Genomic DNA, 17050 nt, shown 5'->3' with positions numbered 1-17050 from the left:
ACATTAAATAAAAACTATTGTTTTTATAATAAAAAAAGACTCGTTTAAAAAAGTCAAAATTTTTTATTTTCTAACTTCTAATCATTTTTTCATTTTTAGTAAAAAAAAAATACAGGTTTTAGGGAAACTGAAAAACACTTGCATATATATTTGTTGAAAGATTTACTCTATTATTGGAACATATCATCCATACATCGCATGGTCCATGCCGATCTTGCTTGTTTTTTTTTATGTAAAAAAGGTGGAAATAAAAATAATATACAACAGACAGAGGGCTTCGCTCACCTTTTTTTTTTTTTTTTAGTTATATCTTTTATCGTGTACGTGAGTGTGTGTAAGAGTGTGGTTATCTTCATTTTTCAACGCAGAGTACTCTCGACTCTCTACATATTCATCAACGCTGCGTCTAATTACAATATTCATATAAAAAGGTAATTTAGTCCAATTTTGTACATATTGCACGGTCCAATAATGATTAATTAATTAATCGTTCAATAATTAATCAATAACATAATTAATAGTACAATACAATAATTAAAATTAATAACAATTAAAATTAATCACATCTCTTTATACTCTCTACTTTCCTCTCCTAAAAATGTCAAATATGACGAAATTTATAAAAGAATCAGTTATTAAACTTTTATAAGGGGGCTATGTTATTATTTTATTGCCCAAAATAATGCGAAACTTCAATATTAAAATAAAATTACGCAGACAGTATTTAGAAGAAAAAAAATAATAAAAAATAAATGAATCACAAAAAAAATAATAGTTTATATTACTTTTAAAAAAAATGTTATAAAATATTTTATTAACTCTTTGTAGAAATAAAAAAAATTAAAAAAAAATAAACCTCTACAAAAATTATTTTACAAGTATATGCTAATGTTAACATAATTATATATATCTATATAAATAAAAATTTTTTTATACTGTCTGTAGTCACGCAAAGAGCGGGAAAATAAATAAAGAGAAGTGTAACGAGAAAACGATTTACAAAACTTTTTTTAACATTTCAAACGCAACGGCTCATTGTCGACGCTTTATTTATTATTTTTTTTTTTTACTAACTTTAATAATACCACTGGAATAACATTCTTTATCTTCTGCCTCCCCTGTACGTATGGCGTTGGGGGTATTATTTCTAAACTGTCAGTACATGAGGTAAAATATCAGGAGATCGAGAATGAAATGCAGAAAATTATTTGACGAAACTTGTTTCGTAATTTTCAGTAAAACATTCAAGACACCATCAATATTCTGGGTAACAATACAACATTTGCGGGTTTTTCATTTATCAAGCGAAGTTGCAGAGAAATTTTTTCACTCGAAAATTTCAATAAACAATTTTTGATAACCAACTAAAAAATGAAAAAAATAAAAATAAAATACTCATTAATATTCACTGCAACTATCGCCGTTATTTTGTGGGAGGTGACGCGAACTGTAATAATAAACATGTGAAATACAATTTAATAGTAGAAAAAAAAATTGATCAACTCTATTTTGCGAGTTTTACAATTTTTTCCTCTCTAAATTCACAATTTTTGACTGCGTGTGTATAAATTTCCTTGAATAATGTAATAAAAAACGCAAATAGTGTGTTAGCAGAGCGAATCAATGGGAACAATATTTCGGTCTTTTTTTTTGCCTTTTCTGTTTATTCCTATATATATATATATATATATTCTTGGTAGAAAATATCTTGCTTGATATATGAAGAAGAAGAAATAAAAATTCTCTCTCTACTATTGACTATTTTTAAAATATGGAAATAAAAATTTTATTTAATTTACTTTTTTCAGGATTTTTTTAAAATTACAGGCATTTCAAAGACTGATTTTTTTTACATTAATTTCCCATTGCGTGCTTTACAAACTTATTTTACATCTACATGATCCGTCTCGCTTTTTTCACATTCTCGCATTCTCTCTTAAACTATCATTATGTACATAATATCTGTATGCGTCTCTCTTTCTCTACAACTCTCTCTCTCTCTCTCACTTTTTCTCTCTCTCTCTTTCTCTCTTTATTTTCTTGACTTGCTTATAACCCATCCTCCAACGCAAGTCTCACTTTTTTCGAAATTTCGTCAGATTTTTTTAAATGACGCTAATTAAACGCTCAGAGCGATCCTACGCTTAGCATCTTGGATGTGATCGATTTATTTTTTATTGTTCGATTTTCGTTCCGTGCCACTGCTCTCATTGAACCAGTACAACAGAGAATAAAATATTTTTTTTTCTTCAAAAACGTCCAACTTTTAAACAAAATTACTTGTAAAACTCGAGACACCTTGTTCATTTTTTCGTGTACGAATGAAAATTTTTCTTGTAAGAAAAAAATTGAAAAAAAAATTTCTTTTTCTTTATTTAAAAATTCTTCTTTTAAGACAAATTTTCTTTTCTTTTAAGAAAAACTTTTTCGAAAATTTTTTTTCTTCTTCGTGAAAAAGAAAAAAAAAATGGAACAACAGGTCTGAAATTTCAAAAATAATTTAAATTTGGAAAAAATTTGGTGATCAATAAGAGCAATGGAGTCGTGCATATAATGAATGCAATACACAAAAAATAGCAGTACGGTGCAGCAGGAGTGTCTCTACCACTCAGTCATATCAGTCTATATGCCTCGCCTCGAGACTGTTTTTTTTTTCTTAATTAATATTAATTTTAAAATTTTTTTTGCTTAAGCTTAATATTTCGCATTACAAATGACAAATACATTGCAGTAATTGCTCGTTTTTTTTTCTTTAAATATAGATTTTCTCCCCCCACATTATTTACTCTCGGTTAATTTTTTTTTCTCATTCTTACATTGCTTGTTTTTCACCTTAAATGTTCATTTAACGATCTATACGCTTAAAGACCTTTATACTTGTTAAAATTATTGTATATTTATTTTTTAATAATCGTTGAAATATAATATTTGTTGATGTACTTGTCACGCTCAATTGTTTTGAAGTGCGTTTAGCAATATAGTGTATACAATTTTTCTTTTTGTTACGTTCACCAGAACAAAATATTTTATTATGTAAAGTTGTGATTTTTGTTGGGGTTTTTAAAAAGGTTAATTTAACCCATTAGAAAAATTAAATATAGTGTACTTAAATAAACTTTTAAAAAATAAAATTAAAAAAAATAAATTTTTAAAAATTATTAAAAAAATAATGATTTTAAATTAATTATAATTATAATTAAATTATAATTGAGATACAATTATAATTTAAATTTAATTACAATTAAAATAAATTTGTTTTTTATCGAAAACAACTGATTAAAATATAAATACAATGTAAAATAAAATTAAAATAATATAAAAAATACATTAAATAATGAGTATAAAATTTTAATAAGAAACATTTTGAATTGGTGACACGTAACGTTGAAATTGGGCGAGTGCAGAGAGCAGCTCAAAAGTATAATTTCTAAGAATATTTTGTAAAGAGTGTACATGTAATCGTGTGGGACTAACAAATTTATAATGAGTCCGTGTGTATTGGGATATATCGGTGTCAAATTACATGATTAGCGCATATAAAATTTGTCCAAATAGAAATAATCATTTACCAATTATTAGTAGGAGTAAACTCCACTTTTTTTTTTTTTTTTTTTTTTTAATGTACAACAATAATTCAGTCTAATGTATTTCAAAGCACCAATCGTAACTTGCCGATTTCTGTCTCTCATTCTCTCTCAATCATTTCATTTTTTTTTTTTTTTTTTTTTTTTTAATCGAATTTACATTATCTCGGTATTCTTCTTTAGTGAAAAAAAATTTGTTTTCTAAATTTTTCTAATATTTTTTTTAGAAATAATTTTTTCTTACATAAATGATGAAAAATTTCACCGAGATAAATATTGCCAACAAGCAATCGGCCAATTTTTCCTAATCTTTGATTTTTTTTTTAATTATTACGCACGAAACACGCACCACTCTTTTTAACATTAAAATTTCGAGTGAATATAATTAAGTATACATTAGATAGATATAATAATACTCGATATACTTAAAGAAAGCTGCACGCTCTAACGTGCGAGGTGTGTTTCGTGTGTGATTTTCCCAAAAAAAAAAACTAATAATAACTTCAATTTCCTACAACAAATTTCGAATTTTAGAAAATTTTTGATAATTTCCAATTATTTTTTTTACAATAAAATTCGTAATTCAATAAATATTTATTACCCCCCCTAGATTTTTTGTTTGTTTATGTATATGTGTGTGTGTGTGTATTTTGCGCGTGTGTACAAGTACAGGAGTAAATTTAGTAATTAGTCGACAGCGAATAGAACCGATAACGGCAGGTCTCTTTTTTTTTTTTTGGAAAATGTTCGTTATACATTAGAAACGAGTGACTGGCTAAAAAATTTCGAAATCCGTTTTTTGATATTTTAAAATATATCTTTAAACTTCTCTTATAAAATTATATTATATATTAATATTGATCTCAACCAATATAATATTAATCATAATCTTTTTAAAAATGCAAAATAAAAAAAATTGTAAACTTATTTTTTAAATTGTTTTTCAAAAAATCAAGCCAAAAAAAGGATTTTGAATTTTTCTCGCGCAGTTTTGTGAAGAAAAATTGCTTAATCTCGAATGGGGGAAAAAAAAGACGGAAATACAGACAGACCGACAGACAGTCGAACGACAGATCGATTTACGATTCGCGTAATTAAGTCGGTACAATATAGAGTATTATTAACAATAAGTTTCATTAAGAGAATCAAAAAGAAATTAAAAATTAATAATAATGAAGCCACAGAGATTTGAACTCTACGCTTGGCAGTATTGTGAACAATCAGCCTAGAAAAGGCCGCAAAAAACGACAATCACTTTTTTTTTTTACTAAGAAAATAAAACCGACGTCAATATAGATAACGCCCTTGGCAGTGATCGTAGAAGTGCATATTTTTCTTTACTTCACTTGTTTTCAATTTAATGCATTTATTCGTTTATCTGCTTGCTGCGATCTTGTCTCGTTTTTAATATATCACGTGTTAATGAATAGTCAAAAGCTTATTTTTTTGTGAATTCAAATTTATAAAATGAAATTTAAAAAAAAAATCGACTATATTTAAAAACAATATTTAATACTGAAATATTTTAACTTTTTAAACTTAAATGATACAACAAATTTAATTAGTTGTTTATAAGTTTTTAAATATCTTTGTTTTCAATATATTTAAATTTTTTTTTTTTATTTGACATATATGAAATCTTTTTTTTTTTTTTTTTAAAGACAAACGTTTCATTGGGTTCACAATATTATAAGCTCTCGAAGAATGATTTTTTTCAGCTAGAGTATTTTCGTTCGGTTCTTTTTTTTCAAATCGTCCTCACGAAACTATACGAATAAATGCGTGACTAAAATAATAAAATGCGTGGACCTGCCGTCGACGGTTTTAATGAAAAATCGGAGAAGATTTTTTTTTTTTTTTGTTTTTGTCTCGTGTATGCGACAAAAACGAATTCGTGAATTCTCGATTGAATCGCCTTTATTTTTTTTTGCTTTCAATTTATATTTATAGAGACAAACACAACTAAAGAGGAAGAATAAAATCCTCGACTCTTACACAAAAAATGCCAAACAATATTGTTTGGAATTTGGACAATTTTACCTAACTATATTGCACAACATCATAATACCGTTCAAATATCAATTTTAATAAATTTAATTTTTAAAAAAATTTTCACTAAAGAGAGTCATTATCCATTTAATTAATATTCTAATAAATCTTCAATCTTTCATCGTGCTTCTCTCACATTATATGTATTATTATAATAATTTATATAAATCTTCTCCTCCTTTTCGTCATTTTCCGCGACACATATACCTAAGTGGATAAAGAGTTAAAGACGAACGCATTCGTTACGAGCGAAGTGCTTAAGTTTAAAGAGTTTCATCATTTTTTTTTCCTATACACAAATGTTTTTCTTAATAATTCACGACTATTTTTTTTGCATCGCGTTTATCAATGGAGCTGGGCAATGTCTTCGCAATTATGTCATGTCGATTGTTGCTTTTTTTTTAATAATGCTTTCCATTTTCAACAATAATGATTGACTGTGGCAATGATTATGATTATGCGAATAAAATTCGAGTGGTAGATAATGCACGGTACTTACAAGATTAGACGATAGGTATTGTATTATCTACGTCCTAGGAATATTATGAGATACAAATGGCAATGATACAACCATAGTCAGGCTCCACATTTTTTTAAATTCTTTGAAATTCTTTTCTTGATCAAAAACTTACATCGAATACCGTTAAAAGAGCTTAAAAATTTACATCTTAAAATGTAGAATTTAACAAATTAGAGCCTAATAACCTAAAGGGCTCTCACTCAATTTTCGGCCTCAAGTGAAAAAAAAAATTTCTTTTTCTCCTTCCATTACAATACTAATTCGATTAATCAATTATTTTGACGCCAATTATTTCGTTTCTTCTATATGTATATATTACAAATAATATATACTTCTAGATTGTGCGCAATTGTTTTATTTCTTTGAGTTTTAAAACCTTTTTCAATTTTTAGGCAGAATCATTATACACATGAAAGTTTTCTATATTTTAAATTCTATTCAAAAGAAAAAAACTTATTTAATAAGTATTTTTTCTCAAATTAAAATTAAAGATTGCATCACTTATCTCTTTTTTTTAAATAAATTTAAAATTGCATAATTTTAAATTATCAATAAATTGCAATATTCTTTTTTTTTGTAAATTAAAAATTGCATTTAAAAATTAAAAATTGCATTATTAAAAATTAAACAATTGCATTATTTAAAAATTAAATTGCATTAAAAGAAAGATAATTAAAATTGCATTCATTTTCTTTTTAAAACTAATTTCATTAATTGGAATTAATAAAACTAATTTAACTATACATGAAATTAAATTTTAAAAAACAAATTAAAATATTTTATATTTCTAACAAAATTTTAAAAGTTTCATTTTCGTTAATAAACTCTCAAAAATTGAAATAAAAAAAAAAAAGTCCAAACTTTCTTTTTTAAAATTACAATTCGCACTTGACTAATCAATCTGATTGTTGATTAACTTTTTTTCTTTTTTCAAATAATGAGCTTTTTTCTACTTGAGCCTGACATTGGCGGGAAAAAATGGTCTTTCTTGCTCGTATGTTGTATTCTTTTTTTTGTTTTTTTTTGTTTTTATATTTTTATCTCTCTGTCTACTTTTTCGTCGTCGACTGATTCGCTTTTATTATCAATTTTTTTTTTCTTAATAAGAGCGTTAATGATGTTTTATGGTGTTATTACGTTCACTCTGCGGTGTGGCAGTGTCTGCCTTGTGGCGTTACAAAGTTAATTTTTAAATCTTTGAAATTCGGATGTATACTCTCGCATCCGAGAAAGAAAAAAAAATTTGTACCCCCCCTTTACTATACCCTCGTAGAGAAAAAGTTAAGCTTCCGATCGGAAGTTGCCGCGTGTGTGTAGATATTACAGGCGGTTTATTATAGTTTACGTGTATTTTAAATGTGTGTATCGAACATGATCGAACCGAAGGTCATCAGTTGCTTGACTCAAAAAGGGGGTTAAACAACGCCAGAGTCCAAAAATTCTCTCTGCAACATATGACATGCCGCACACTATCGATTAACATGACGCATGACTGTAACGTTATACGAGATACTTATTACTTATTATTTTTTTTTTTTTAATAATGTGTGTTTTTGCATTCTTATTTTGTTTTTATGGCATAGCACTTTCTATAAAGATTTGTCACGTTTCACGTTTTTTTTTTTTCAAAAATAAGGCGCCTTTTTTTCGTTTCATCTTTCCTCTTTTTATACATTTTTACTTCAACAATTTTGCTTTCTTTTTTTGGAGTATTTTATCGTTAATTTTTTTTTCTAAAATTCTTGAATTGCGCCTTTTTCTAACACGAAGCTGTGACTTTTTTTTGTTGTTGTTGAAAATTTTGCGTTGTTACTTACTATAGAATACAACTGCATACAATCATTTATAATAGCGTAAATGTTACAGTTTTACAACATTGAGAATTCTTAGCGCGTGTAAAGTATGCGAGTGTTTTTTTTTTTTTTTTTGGGTATAAACGTATAACTTCGTATTTTTGTTATTTTTTTGTCGTTACGGTGAGGCTCGTTTTTTTCCCCATAAAATAGCCTTTTGTCAGCAAATCGAATGATTGATGCTGTCATTGTTTTTTTTTAATAATTTTTTCATGCTAGCATAATAATGTTTTTCGACAGCCCCCAATAAAGGGGCAGTGATCGTCGCGTTAGTTTTTTTTTCACGATTATCTCTTCACTTTCATGCCCGTCACACTAAATCCTCTAGATATAATTTTCACCCGTCGTTCTAGTTCTTTCTACATTTCTCACTTCTTTTTTTTTTCCTAACAATACAACGTTATTGAACCTCTTTGAAATTTACAATATTTTATTACGATTTTGTTGATTTTATTAAAAAATTAAAACGGACGGTTAAATTTCATATATTTTTCGTTTTTTTTTTTTTATTTTTTTTTGTTTGTTTTCTTTTTCGGTGAGCCGATGTCCGCTGCTGAAGGCACAGGGCTTTGCACTTGACTCGGTCACCTAAACCTAGCTGACTGACTACGACTACCTCTTTATTTGTTTTCTTTTTTTTTGTCTCTCTAGCCTCGCTGATTTACTTCTTTTTACTCTACGAGTACGTTCTTAACTCTCAATTTCTTTCAACATTTTTTTTCTCTCTCTCTCTCTTTCGTTCCTCATCTCTGCCACACAAGCACACACACTCCGTACACACCTGGGAAAAATTCTCGCTTTTTTTCAAAGGTCCCCCCTGCCCCACCCCCTCACGTTTTTCTCTTCTCTCTCGTTTTAATAAACAACGTACATGCTAGCAATATATTATTATGCTATGTGTGTGATAATAGACTCTATCGTATCATTATTTATATCGTATTCGCGCTTAATTTGTGATTCTCCAGGACACTGCTCAACAGTGTTCTGTGCTCACAAAAAAAAAAAAAAAAAAAAAAATTCTAATCCCTCTTATACCCTAAAATTATCTCGCACACTCTTGTGACTCTCATTCTTTTGTCTATTCTCTCACTCGCTCGCCTAAGTATATTCTTATAATATATACTTTACATATACATATATCGATATCAGGGGATCCGATTAGGATATATATAGTTAATATAAATATAAGTATATATATATATAACATATATAATATGTATATATATATTATATATATAATAATATATGAATAAGTGCAGTCAGCTCCTTATAAAGTTTCTGTACTGTCTCTACGTATCACAGCCTGGGTGCCTCGCCACTGCCCTCTTTTTTTTTTTTTTTTTTTAAAAAAAAAACCGATATCTTTCAATGTCGCTTCCTTTACTTTTTCTTTCTCGAATCACCATGAGAAAAATGATTCTGTGCACACTTGAGAAATCATCTTTCTATATTTTTTTTCTCTTTTTTTTCTGTAATTTTTCAAAGAAAAAAAAGACATCATGGGAGCGATTATCGACGACGACGACGACGATTATACGATGATTGATAATAATGATGATGATGCGGAGGCAGTGGCACAATGGTGCACTAGTACAAAAGTCACGTACGCCGCCTCCTTCGCCAGGACAACCTCTTTTTTTTTTTTGCGGTATGCATATCTGGCTTTCGAAATTATCCCTGAACAATCGTCCCTTGGACGATTTTTGTTTTTTTTTTTGTTTCGAAGGTCTTGTGTGTGTGTGCGCGCGCGCGCGACCGAACATCAATTTTAGCCGACCGGTGCAGGTCCCGGTGACCATCGATCGGGAAACTAGGGCACCACGTCCCAGATCTCGGCGAGGAAAGGTGGCAGCTTCTTGTTCTTGAGCTTCAGGCTGGAACATGTCTCGCTATTTTGATTGCCGAGAGTCCTTAACTCGGTCAGCACCGATAATAATTTTGCGAACATCATACAGGACTTTGGCTTATGCCGATTGTCTACATAGGCTTTCAATGCCTCGAGGTAGATTTCCTGTATCTTTTCCACTTTCCAACCCTCCAACAAATTGGGCCTCTCTGAAATAATTAAATTAATTTAGAATTCTTTCATTCGAAAATATATTTGTTGCATTTTTTTTTTTTTTTTTTTTTTATTGAAATTTATATTTTTATTCACCTGAGAAGATAACGATGGCTGTGAGTAGAGCGTACTCAGCATTGTTGACCTTCATGGAGCACATTTGCCTTCCAAAATGAAGAAGATCCTCAATTGTTTCGCCCATTCCTGCTAAGCTGTAACTGTCGCGTGTGTATGGCTGATTATTAGCAAAGACAATACTATCCGTTTGCACGTCGTACTTCCTTGCCATCCTGAGCATCATCACCTCGCTCGAACATGCTTTTAACAGTGCAATCTGATCCTCGCGCATCAGCTTATCAAAACCCGGTAACCTCTTGGCAAATTCTACAATCAGCTGAACCGTCAATATCGTGATCTCAGTGATGTGCCTATATCTAACGTCACTAGGATCCTCATTGTCCGTTGGTGCATTCTGCAAAGAAAAACAAAAAGCAATTTTACTCACAAATCATAATTTCAAAAAAAAAGACTGATAAAATAATTTTGATATAAAAAAAAAGAAAATTATGAAAATTAAAAATATTTAATGAACTCACAGTGATCCTTTTGAGATCCTCCTCGCTAGGTTGTTCGAATTCGTTTTGAAAATAAACGAGCCTGTGTATTAGCTCCTCCTGTTCAGGACTGACGGGTTTAACACCATTTTGCGAACCAATGGGGATAACGGCATTACTGCTACCAGACATTGAGAGAGAATCGCCCTCCGTTGGTTCCAACTTTACTATATGTTCCGTCCCGATACCAGTGAGACTTCCCGGTGAACCATTCATCGTTGTACTATTAGGTTTATCCTTCTCCTGAAAAAAAAAACAAATAAATTCCCATTAGTCTTCTGTCATTAAGGCATTGATCCTATAAAGCTGCCTCAATGTTATAATGATATGAAATTTTAATTGCAATGATGTTTTATCAAATATTGTATAATAATCACAATTTTTGTTTTTGTCAAATAAAAAAATTAAATTATTAAACTATTAATATAATAATAATAATAATGTCAAAAAAAGGAAATTAGTTATTTTAAAGATAAATGAATTTTTTGATGTTACTTTATTAAGACTTGCAATTATGATGCAAATAGTAAAGAAAATGAATAAAAATCTAAAGCTGCAAAATTTTTAAAATACATGTAACTATTAATTCGGTTATTATTTTTTAAATAAATTAAATTTGTTATTTTTTTGATAAAATTATTAATTTTTTCAAATCATTTTTCAAATTGAAATGTTTAAAATTTGTCTTCATTTTAATCATAAGCGCAACTTTCTGAAATAGGAAGGCAATACCATTGATTGTATGATAATTTGTTTCAAGACCAGAAATCAAGAAAATATTTTCACTATATAATTATAAAAAATAAAAGTATCGTAAAAATAATTTTATTTTTTCTTTCTAAATTTTAGAAAAAATTTTTTTTTTTTGTTTTTTCTTCTAAATATATTTTTATTTCTCAAAAAAGACACAATCTTAAAGCGTTTTTGAAATTATAACTTTAAAGAACGTGACAATTCATCATTATATAAAAATTCAATAGTAGTAAAATTCTCAACGTTTAATAAACGATTTAAAAAAATTATCAATCACAAATGGAAAATCTAATTTTTGTCAAAAAGAAATGATATTAAAAATTGTTGAATTTTTATTCAAAATAATTTTTCATTAAAAATTTGTCGATTGCGACATAAAATTTAGTTTGATATTTAATATCGGAATATAAAAAAAAACTTGCATGAATTATTTATCATCTCTTTATAAATATATATGAATTAAAAATGTAAATAATTTTTATAGTAAATTTTTAAAGTACAAAATTTGTGTAATAATTATTTCTATTTTCAATTGGAGGAGTGTTCTTTTTTTTTTAAAAAAACATATAGGATAATAAATTATTATATCCACTTTTTATTATATTGCAAAAGTCTTTTAAAATCCATCAAAATATTTCAAGTGAAATTTCTTTTTATAGTTTTCAAATCTAGATTTTGAATGTTTCATATCGATATATACTATAAAAGTATTATAGGAATCAAACCAATATTTCTTCGTCACAAAACTCATTAAAAACGATTCAGTTCTTTACCTGTCTCGAATAAGGTACCCTTCAAAAGCAGAATACCTTCAAGTTTGATGCTTTTAAAGTATATTAGTCAGCGAGAAAAATTATGTTGAACTTTTCATTAAAAAGGATAATAAAACTTGAAAATAGAAAAAAAAAGAAGTTAATTCAATACATATTGTAAATATTATTGATTTTTGTATAATTATCATAATTTTACAATTTATTTCTATTTTTACTATTTGAAATTTTTATATTTAGAAAAGATAAAATATATTCAATTTTTCCATTGAAGTATTAATTTTCGAAGAGAACAATTTTACATTTTCGTCTCGTATTTATGTAAAAAGGTATTTTTATTACTTTCTTTTTTTTTGAGAGAGAGAAATTGAAAGGTGAATGTGATAAATATATAAAATATAGAAAATTGATTTCTGGCCTTGAAAAGCAATGAAAGAAAAGCGATATGTCCTTACCCCTACCTTCTGGGCCTTTTTCTCTTTGCGCTTGACCGCGCATTGATACTCAGGAACCACACATTCTGGTCTCATACCAACGGTAAGGCATTTCTTTAACCGGCACTCCTGGCACTTGCGACGCATGTACATGTCAATTTCACAATTGTTTCCATACTTGCACTGATAAACCGCATTCTTTGTGATACTCCGACGGAAGAAGCCTTTGCATCCTTCGCAGGTGAGGGCATTGTAATGATAACCCGACGCCCTATCACCGCAAACCAAACAGAGCTCTTCCTGTTGCCTAGGAGTTGGGCCTTTTTTCTTTTTTGCATCGCAACTATCCACACTGTACCCATTCAGCGAACTTGGAGGCGACAGATCGTCCCTACCTGCAAAAAACAAAAAATTACATCATTAGTTAGTTTTTTTTTTTTTTTTTTTTTTTTAATTTTACATTTTTACTTTAATTTCAATTTTATCATTTTTATTAAAAAAAAAAAATAATTTTTTCTATTATAAATTGTCAATTAATTTTTTAAAATAAAAAATATCATAGCTATTAGTTTTCCTTTTGAAAGTGTTACCTAGCTTTAAAAATGGGGCCCTAAATTTATTATACCATTGAAAATAGAATATAATAGAATTAGGAATTTAGGTCATTCGGTGAAGTCCCCCTAATACTTTTTGTAAACGCAGGTTGTTTTTTGACTGGGGGAATTTAATGCCACTCCATTATATAGGATCTTCACTTTTTTTTTTAATCCGAGTGAAAAACCTTTTTTAAAAGATTTGTTTTCCTGTACATATTACTGAAATTATTCATTATATATATATATATACACTATGTCGGATTAGATTTTGTATACATGAAATATATTTTCGAAATATGTATACTGATGAGATTTTAAAATAAAATATTTCAAAAAATAATAATAAATTCAATTTGAGTTTCAATTTTTATATTTCCACTTTTGTAATTATTATCTTTTTTTTATATATGGTTATCTAATAAATTATCTAAATTTCAAAATTTTTCTATAATTTTCTCTAAATTGATAATAATTGTTTTGTATTGGTAATATATGAAAAATTAGAATCAAGGTTTTCTAAATTTGCCGCGAATTTTGCAACAGTGGCGCCAATTATATGAAATTCGATGGAAATCCCAATTTATTTCTGTTGGCAACATTGATTCATAATGGGATTCACTAAATTTTTCACTATTGTGTATAAATTTTAATTTATTATTATAATATTAATTATTTTACAATTTCATCGAAATAATAAACAATAAAACCATTAATTCAAGACGATAAAAATTGTAATAATAATAATTAAATTTATTTATTAAATGCACACAGAGAAAAATATATGTTTTTAAAAAAATATATATATATTAGAGCTAATTAAATATATTTATTTATTTCAAATAAATATTCAACCTTAGAATAATGGACAAATATATTTTTATTTAATTCAAATAAATTATATCTGATTGGAATAAAAAATTTCTTTAGATCTAGTATTTTAAAATGAAAAAAAAAAAGTTTGCATGGTCAGGAACAATGGATTTATAGAAGTAATATTTCATCTTGAGTAGAATCAACATTTTAACGACTGTTTTATGTTCTTTTTAAAGATTTTTGCACCTTGGAAGTTGCCTGCGGTATACGAAGATCGAAAAGCTCCAGATATATTTCACAACGTTTTACTATAATAGTAAAATACGAATGTTAAAATTCAAAATATTTTCCGTTACATATAATACATAACACTATATATTTTTTTTTTTTTGCAATAAATAATCCTCCTTGATGAAAAAAATGGTGAAATTTAGGTTTACTGGGTCAAAGGAAAAATAATAGATGAACTCATTCTGAATTGGGTATTGAATTGAGTAAGCAACAAACTTCAAGTTACTCAAAATGATCCTGACCGGAATTTCAGATTTCTATGGTTGGTATCATTTCCAGAGTGATTTTGTATTACAATTATTTTTCTAACATTTCATTAATACCAGAAAAATTTTTGTTACCAGTAGGAATATTTAGTAATTTTTAAGTAAAAAATAGCAATTATGATTTATTTAGATAATAATTAATATTTGTTAAGTTTACCAATTTACATATATATATATATATATTTTACTACATGGATAGAAATATATACGTATCATGTCAGTGATGACATTTTCAAATCGCGCTGAAAAGAATCCCTTATTATTATCAGGTAAACTGGTAGTGCTTCTCTCAAATGGAACGTGTAGAAGTCATGGTCGGTGAAAGTATATACCAAAGAAGAGCGAACTGATGCACTGTTGTGTGCGCGTCTATCATCAATAAAATCATTAGTGTTTCATTCTGTGTATAAGTTTCTCACATTGTTTCTCAATTTCAAATTTACAATTTATATAAAAAAAAATATTTTACAAACAAAAATAACAATCAAATATAATAGAATTCGAATTAAACTAATTTTTTTAATTATTTTTTTTTCTCTGAAATAAATATTTTAAATTAATCAAAACTTGGTAATTTACCATTAATTTTGAATTATAATTATTCAATTATGGGAAGTATTCGAAAGATTTCACTCGACTAGTTCGTAATATATATATAGATATATTATGTTGCATATGTACTACATGAAATCTTCTTTGAGAAGTTACCATTAATCATTATGTCAGAAATGTCTTTGTGATGCACGTTTGAAACTTGAATTTTTTGCTTTGAACGCAAGAATTGAAAAGAAGAGAAAAAAAAAAAGAAAACGAGAAGAAGGGGGGGGGGGGAGTAATAACCCTATAGGCCTTAGGGATAATATCAAAATGACTGAAGAACCTGTTCCGTTCTGGCCTCATGAAACTTCCGTTCTTTATTATTCTTCTTTTCTTATCTCCATCCAATTAAATCCGTTAGTGCCCTTTGCTTCGTGCGGTTCACGTGAATTCTATTCCTTCCAAATATTAATATTTATCAAGTGTTATTACTATTACATATACAATTGAATTATATTTACAATATATTATATAAACATAATAATATAATTACATTATGTGTGTGTGTAATTATTGGTCGTTAAAAAATTTTTCCTTCTGAAACCATTTAAAAATTAAAAGGTTTAAATCCTATAATGGAACTTTCACTTTATACTGTATCTTATATATATATATATAACAAAGAAAATTCCATAAAATTCTTGGCAACATTTCAAGAATAGAATTAAAGAAAAATCATGCAATCACAAGAACCTGTTCTGAACATGTTTTTCTCTATTATATCTGGTCAGTAGAAGAACCTTGGACCCCTTCCCTTCAAAAAGAAAAAGAAGAAGAAGAAGTAGAAGAGAACGAAGAAGATAGTATAGTGTGTCAAGAGAAGAATATACATTATATGATTTTTTATTACAATTTCTTGTTGCAGATTTACGTCTATTTTTTTCTACTGTTTTCATATATAATTGATCATCGTTCGAGGTTTCAATCGGTCATGCGGAAGAATTATATTGTAACTTCAATGAAAATGCGTGGGAGGCAAACATCAAAGTCTTTTCCATCTCATGTCCGCCTACATTCTATTCTTATGGTCAACGAAAATCTAACGCAATTTATATGAATATATATTTTTCTAACATTTCTTAAAAAAAAAAAAAAAAAATTTCTACTCAACACATTAAATATTATAATTTCATAGGTCTTTATTTCCCCACCACATTTGTGAATCTATTAAAAAATGTTTCATTTGACAAGGTCAAGAATGATCAAGAGATAAAGATGAGAAGCGAGGAGAATATAATTAATGAAAGAATAATAAAGATAAAAATCAGGATAATTTTCTGAAATATGTATATATAATTGCTCATAATTTTGAAGCAAGAAAGACGAAATAAATATAGAGTACTATATACAATAAAATATAATTGTTATATATAATTGACAAAATTTTAAGAAACGAATTTATAACTAAAAATTATGAAATAAGTAAAAAAAAAATATTACGCAGCAATAATTTTTTCTTCAATTGTCTCTTGTGATAATTTTCAAAACAATATTATATTATTATAGATAAACAATTATAGTTTTGAAAAATCACTGTGAAATTGTACGCCATCTTTTATTTTTTTACGAGCATACAAGATATTTATGGGATGGTGTTAAGTTTTGTCTTTATACACTGAGAAAAAAGTTGCTTATATGATTACAGTAATTGTTTCCAGTCAATTTTAAAAATAATAAGAATCTAAACAATACAACCCATAATCAATATTTTTTTTTAAGGAAGAATCGGAATAAAAATTAATCCAACTGCGTGTGTATTTTTGTATTTTAAAAGAAAAAGATAATTTAAATTTAAAAAAGCTTCTGTAAAATTTTAAATAATTTAATTTTAAACAACTAGAAATTACATTG

The 17050-nt window shown here is 27.4% G+C and overlaps 1 protein-coding gene across 3 annotated transcripts in view; it reads right to left on the bottom strand.

The window, feature by feature from the left end:
• Positions 1–145: 145 nt before the first annotated feature.
• Positions 146–17050, bottom strand: part of LOC127278012 (ecdysone receptor) — a 231507-nt gene continuing 214602 nt past the window's right edge. For 2 of the 3 annotated variants that reach the window (XM_051299505.1, XM_051299506.1), the window contains 4 exons: positions 12664–13031; positions 10662–10922; positions 10162–10537; positions 146–10061 (listed from right to left, as the gene is read on the bottom strand). In XM_051299505.1, coding sequence (XP_051155462.1) covers positions 9817–10061; positions 10162–10537; positions 10662–10922; positions 12664–13031 — 1250 coding nt within the window. In that variant the 3' untranslated portion in view covers positions 146–9816. Of the gene's footprint in view, positions 10062–10161; positions 10538–10661; positions 10923–12657; positions 13032–17050 lie in introns of all 3 variants that reach the window. The other variant, XM_051299504.1, reaches the window with a different exon arrangement.

The sequence above is a fragment of the Leptopilina boulardi genome, unplaced genomic scaffold (genome assembly GCF_019393585.1).
Source record: "Leptopilina boulardi isolate dan_hultmark-lab unplaced genomic scaffold, ZJU_Lbou_2.1 LbouV2_193, whole genome shotgun sequence".
Lineage (NCBI taxonomy): Eukaryota > Metazoa > Arthropoda > Insecta > Hymenoptera > Figitidae > Leptopilina > Leptopilina boulardi.
Note: the sequence above shows the minus strand (reverse complement) of the source record. Positions and strands in the feature narration are given on the sequence as shown.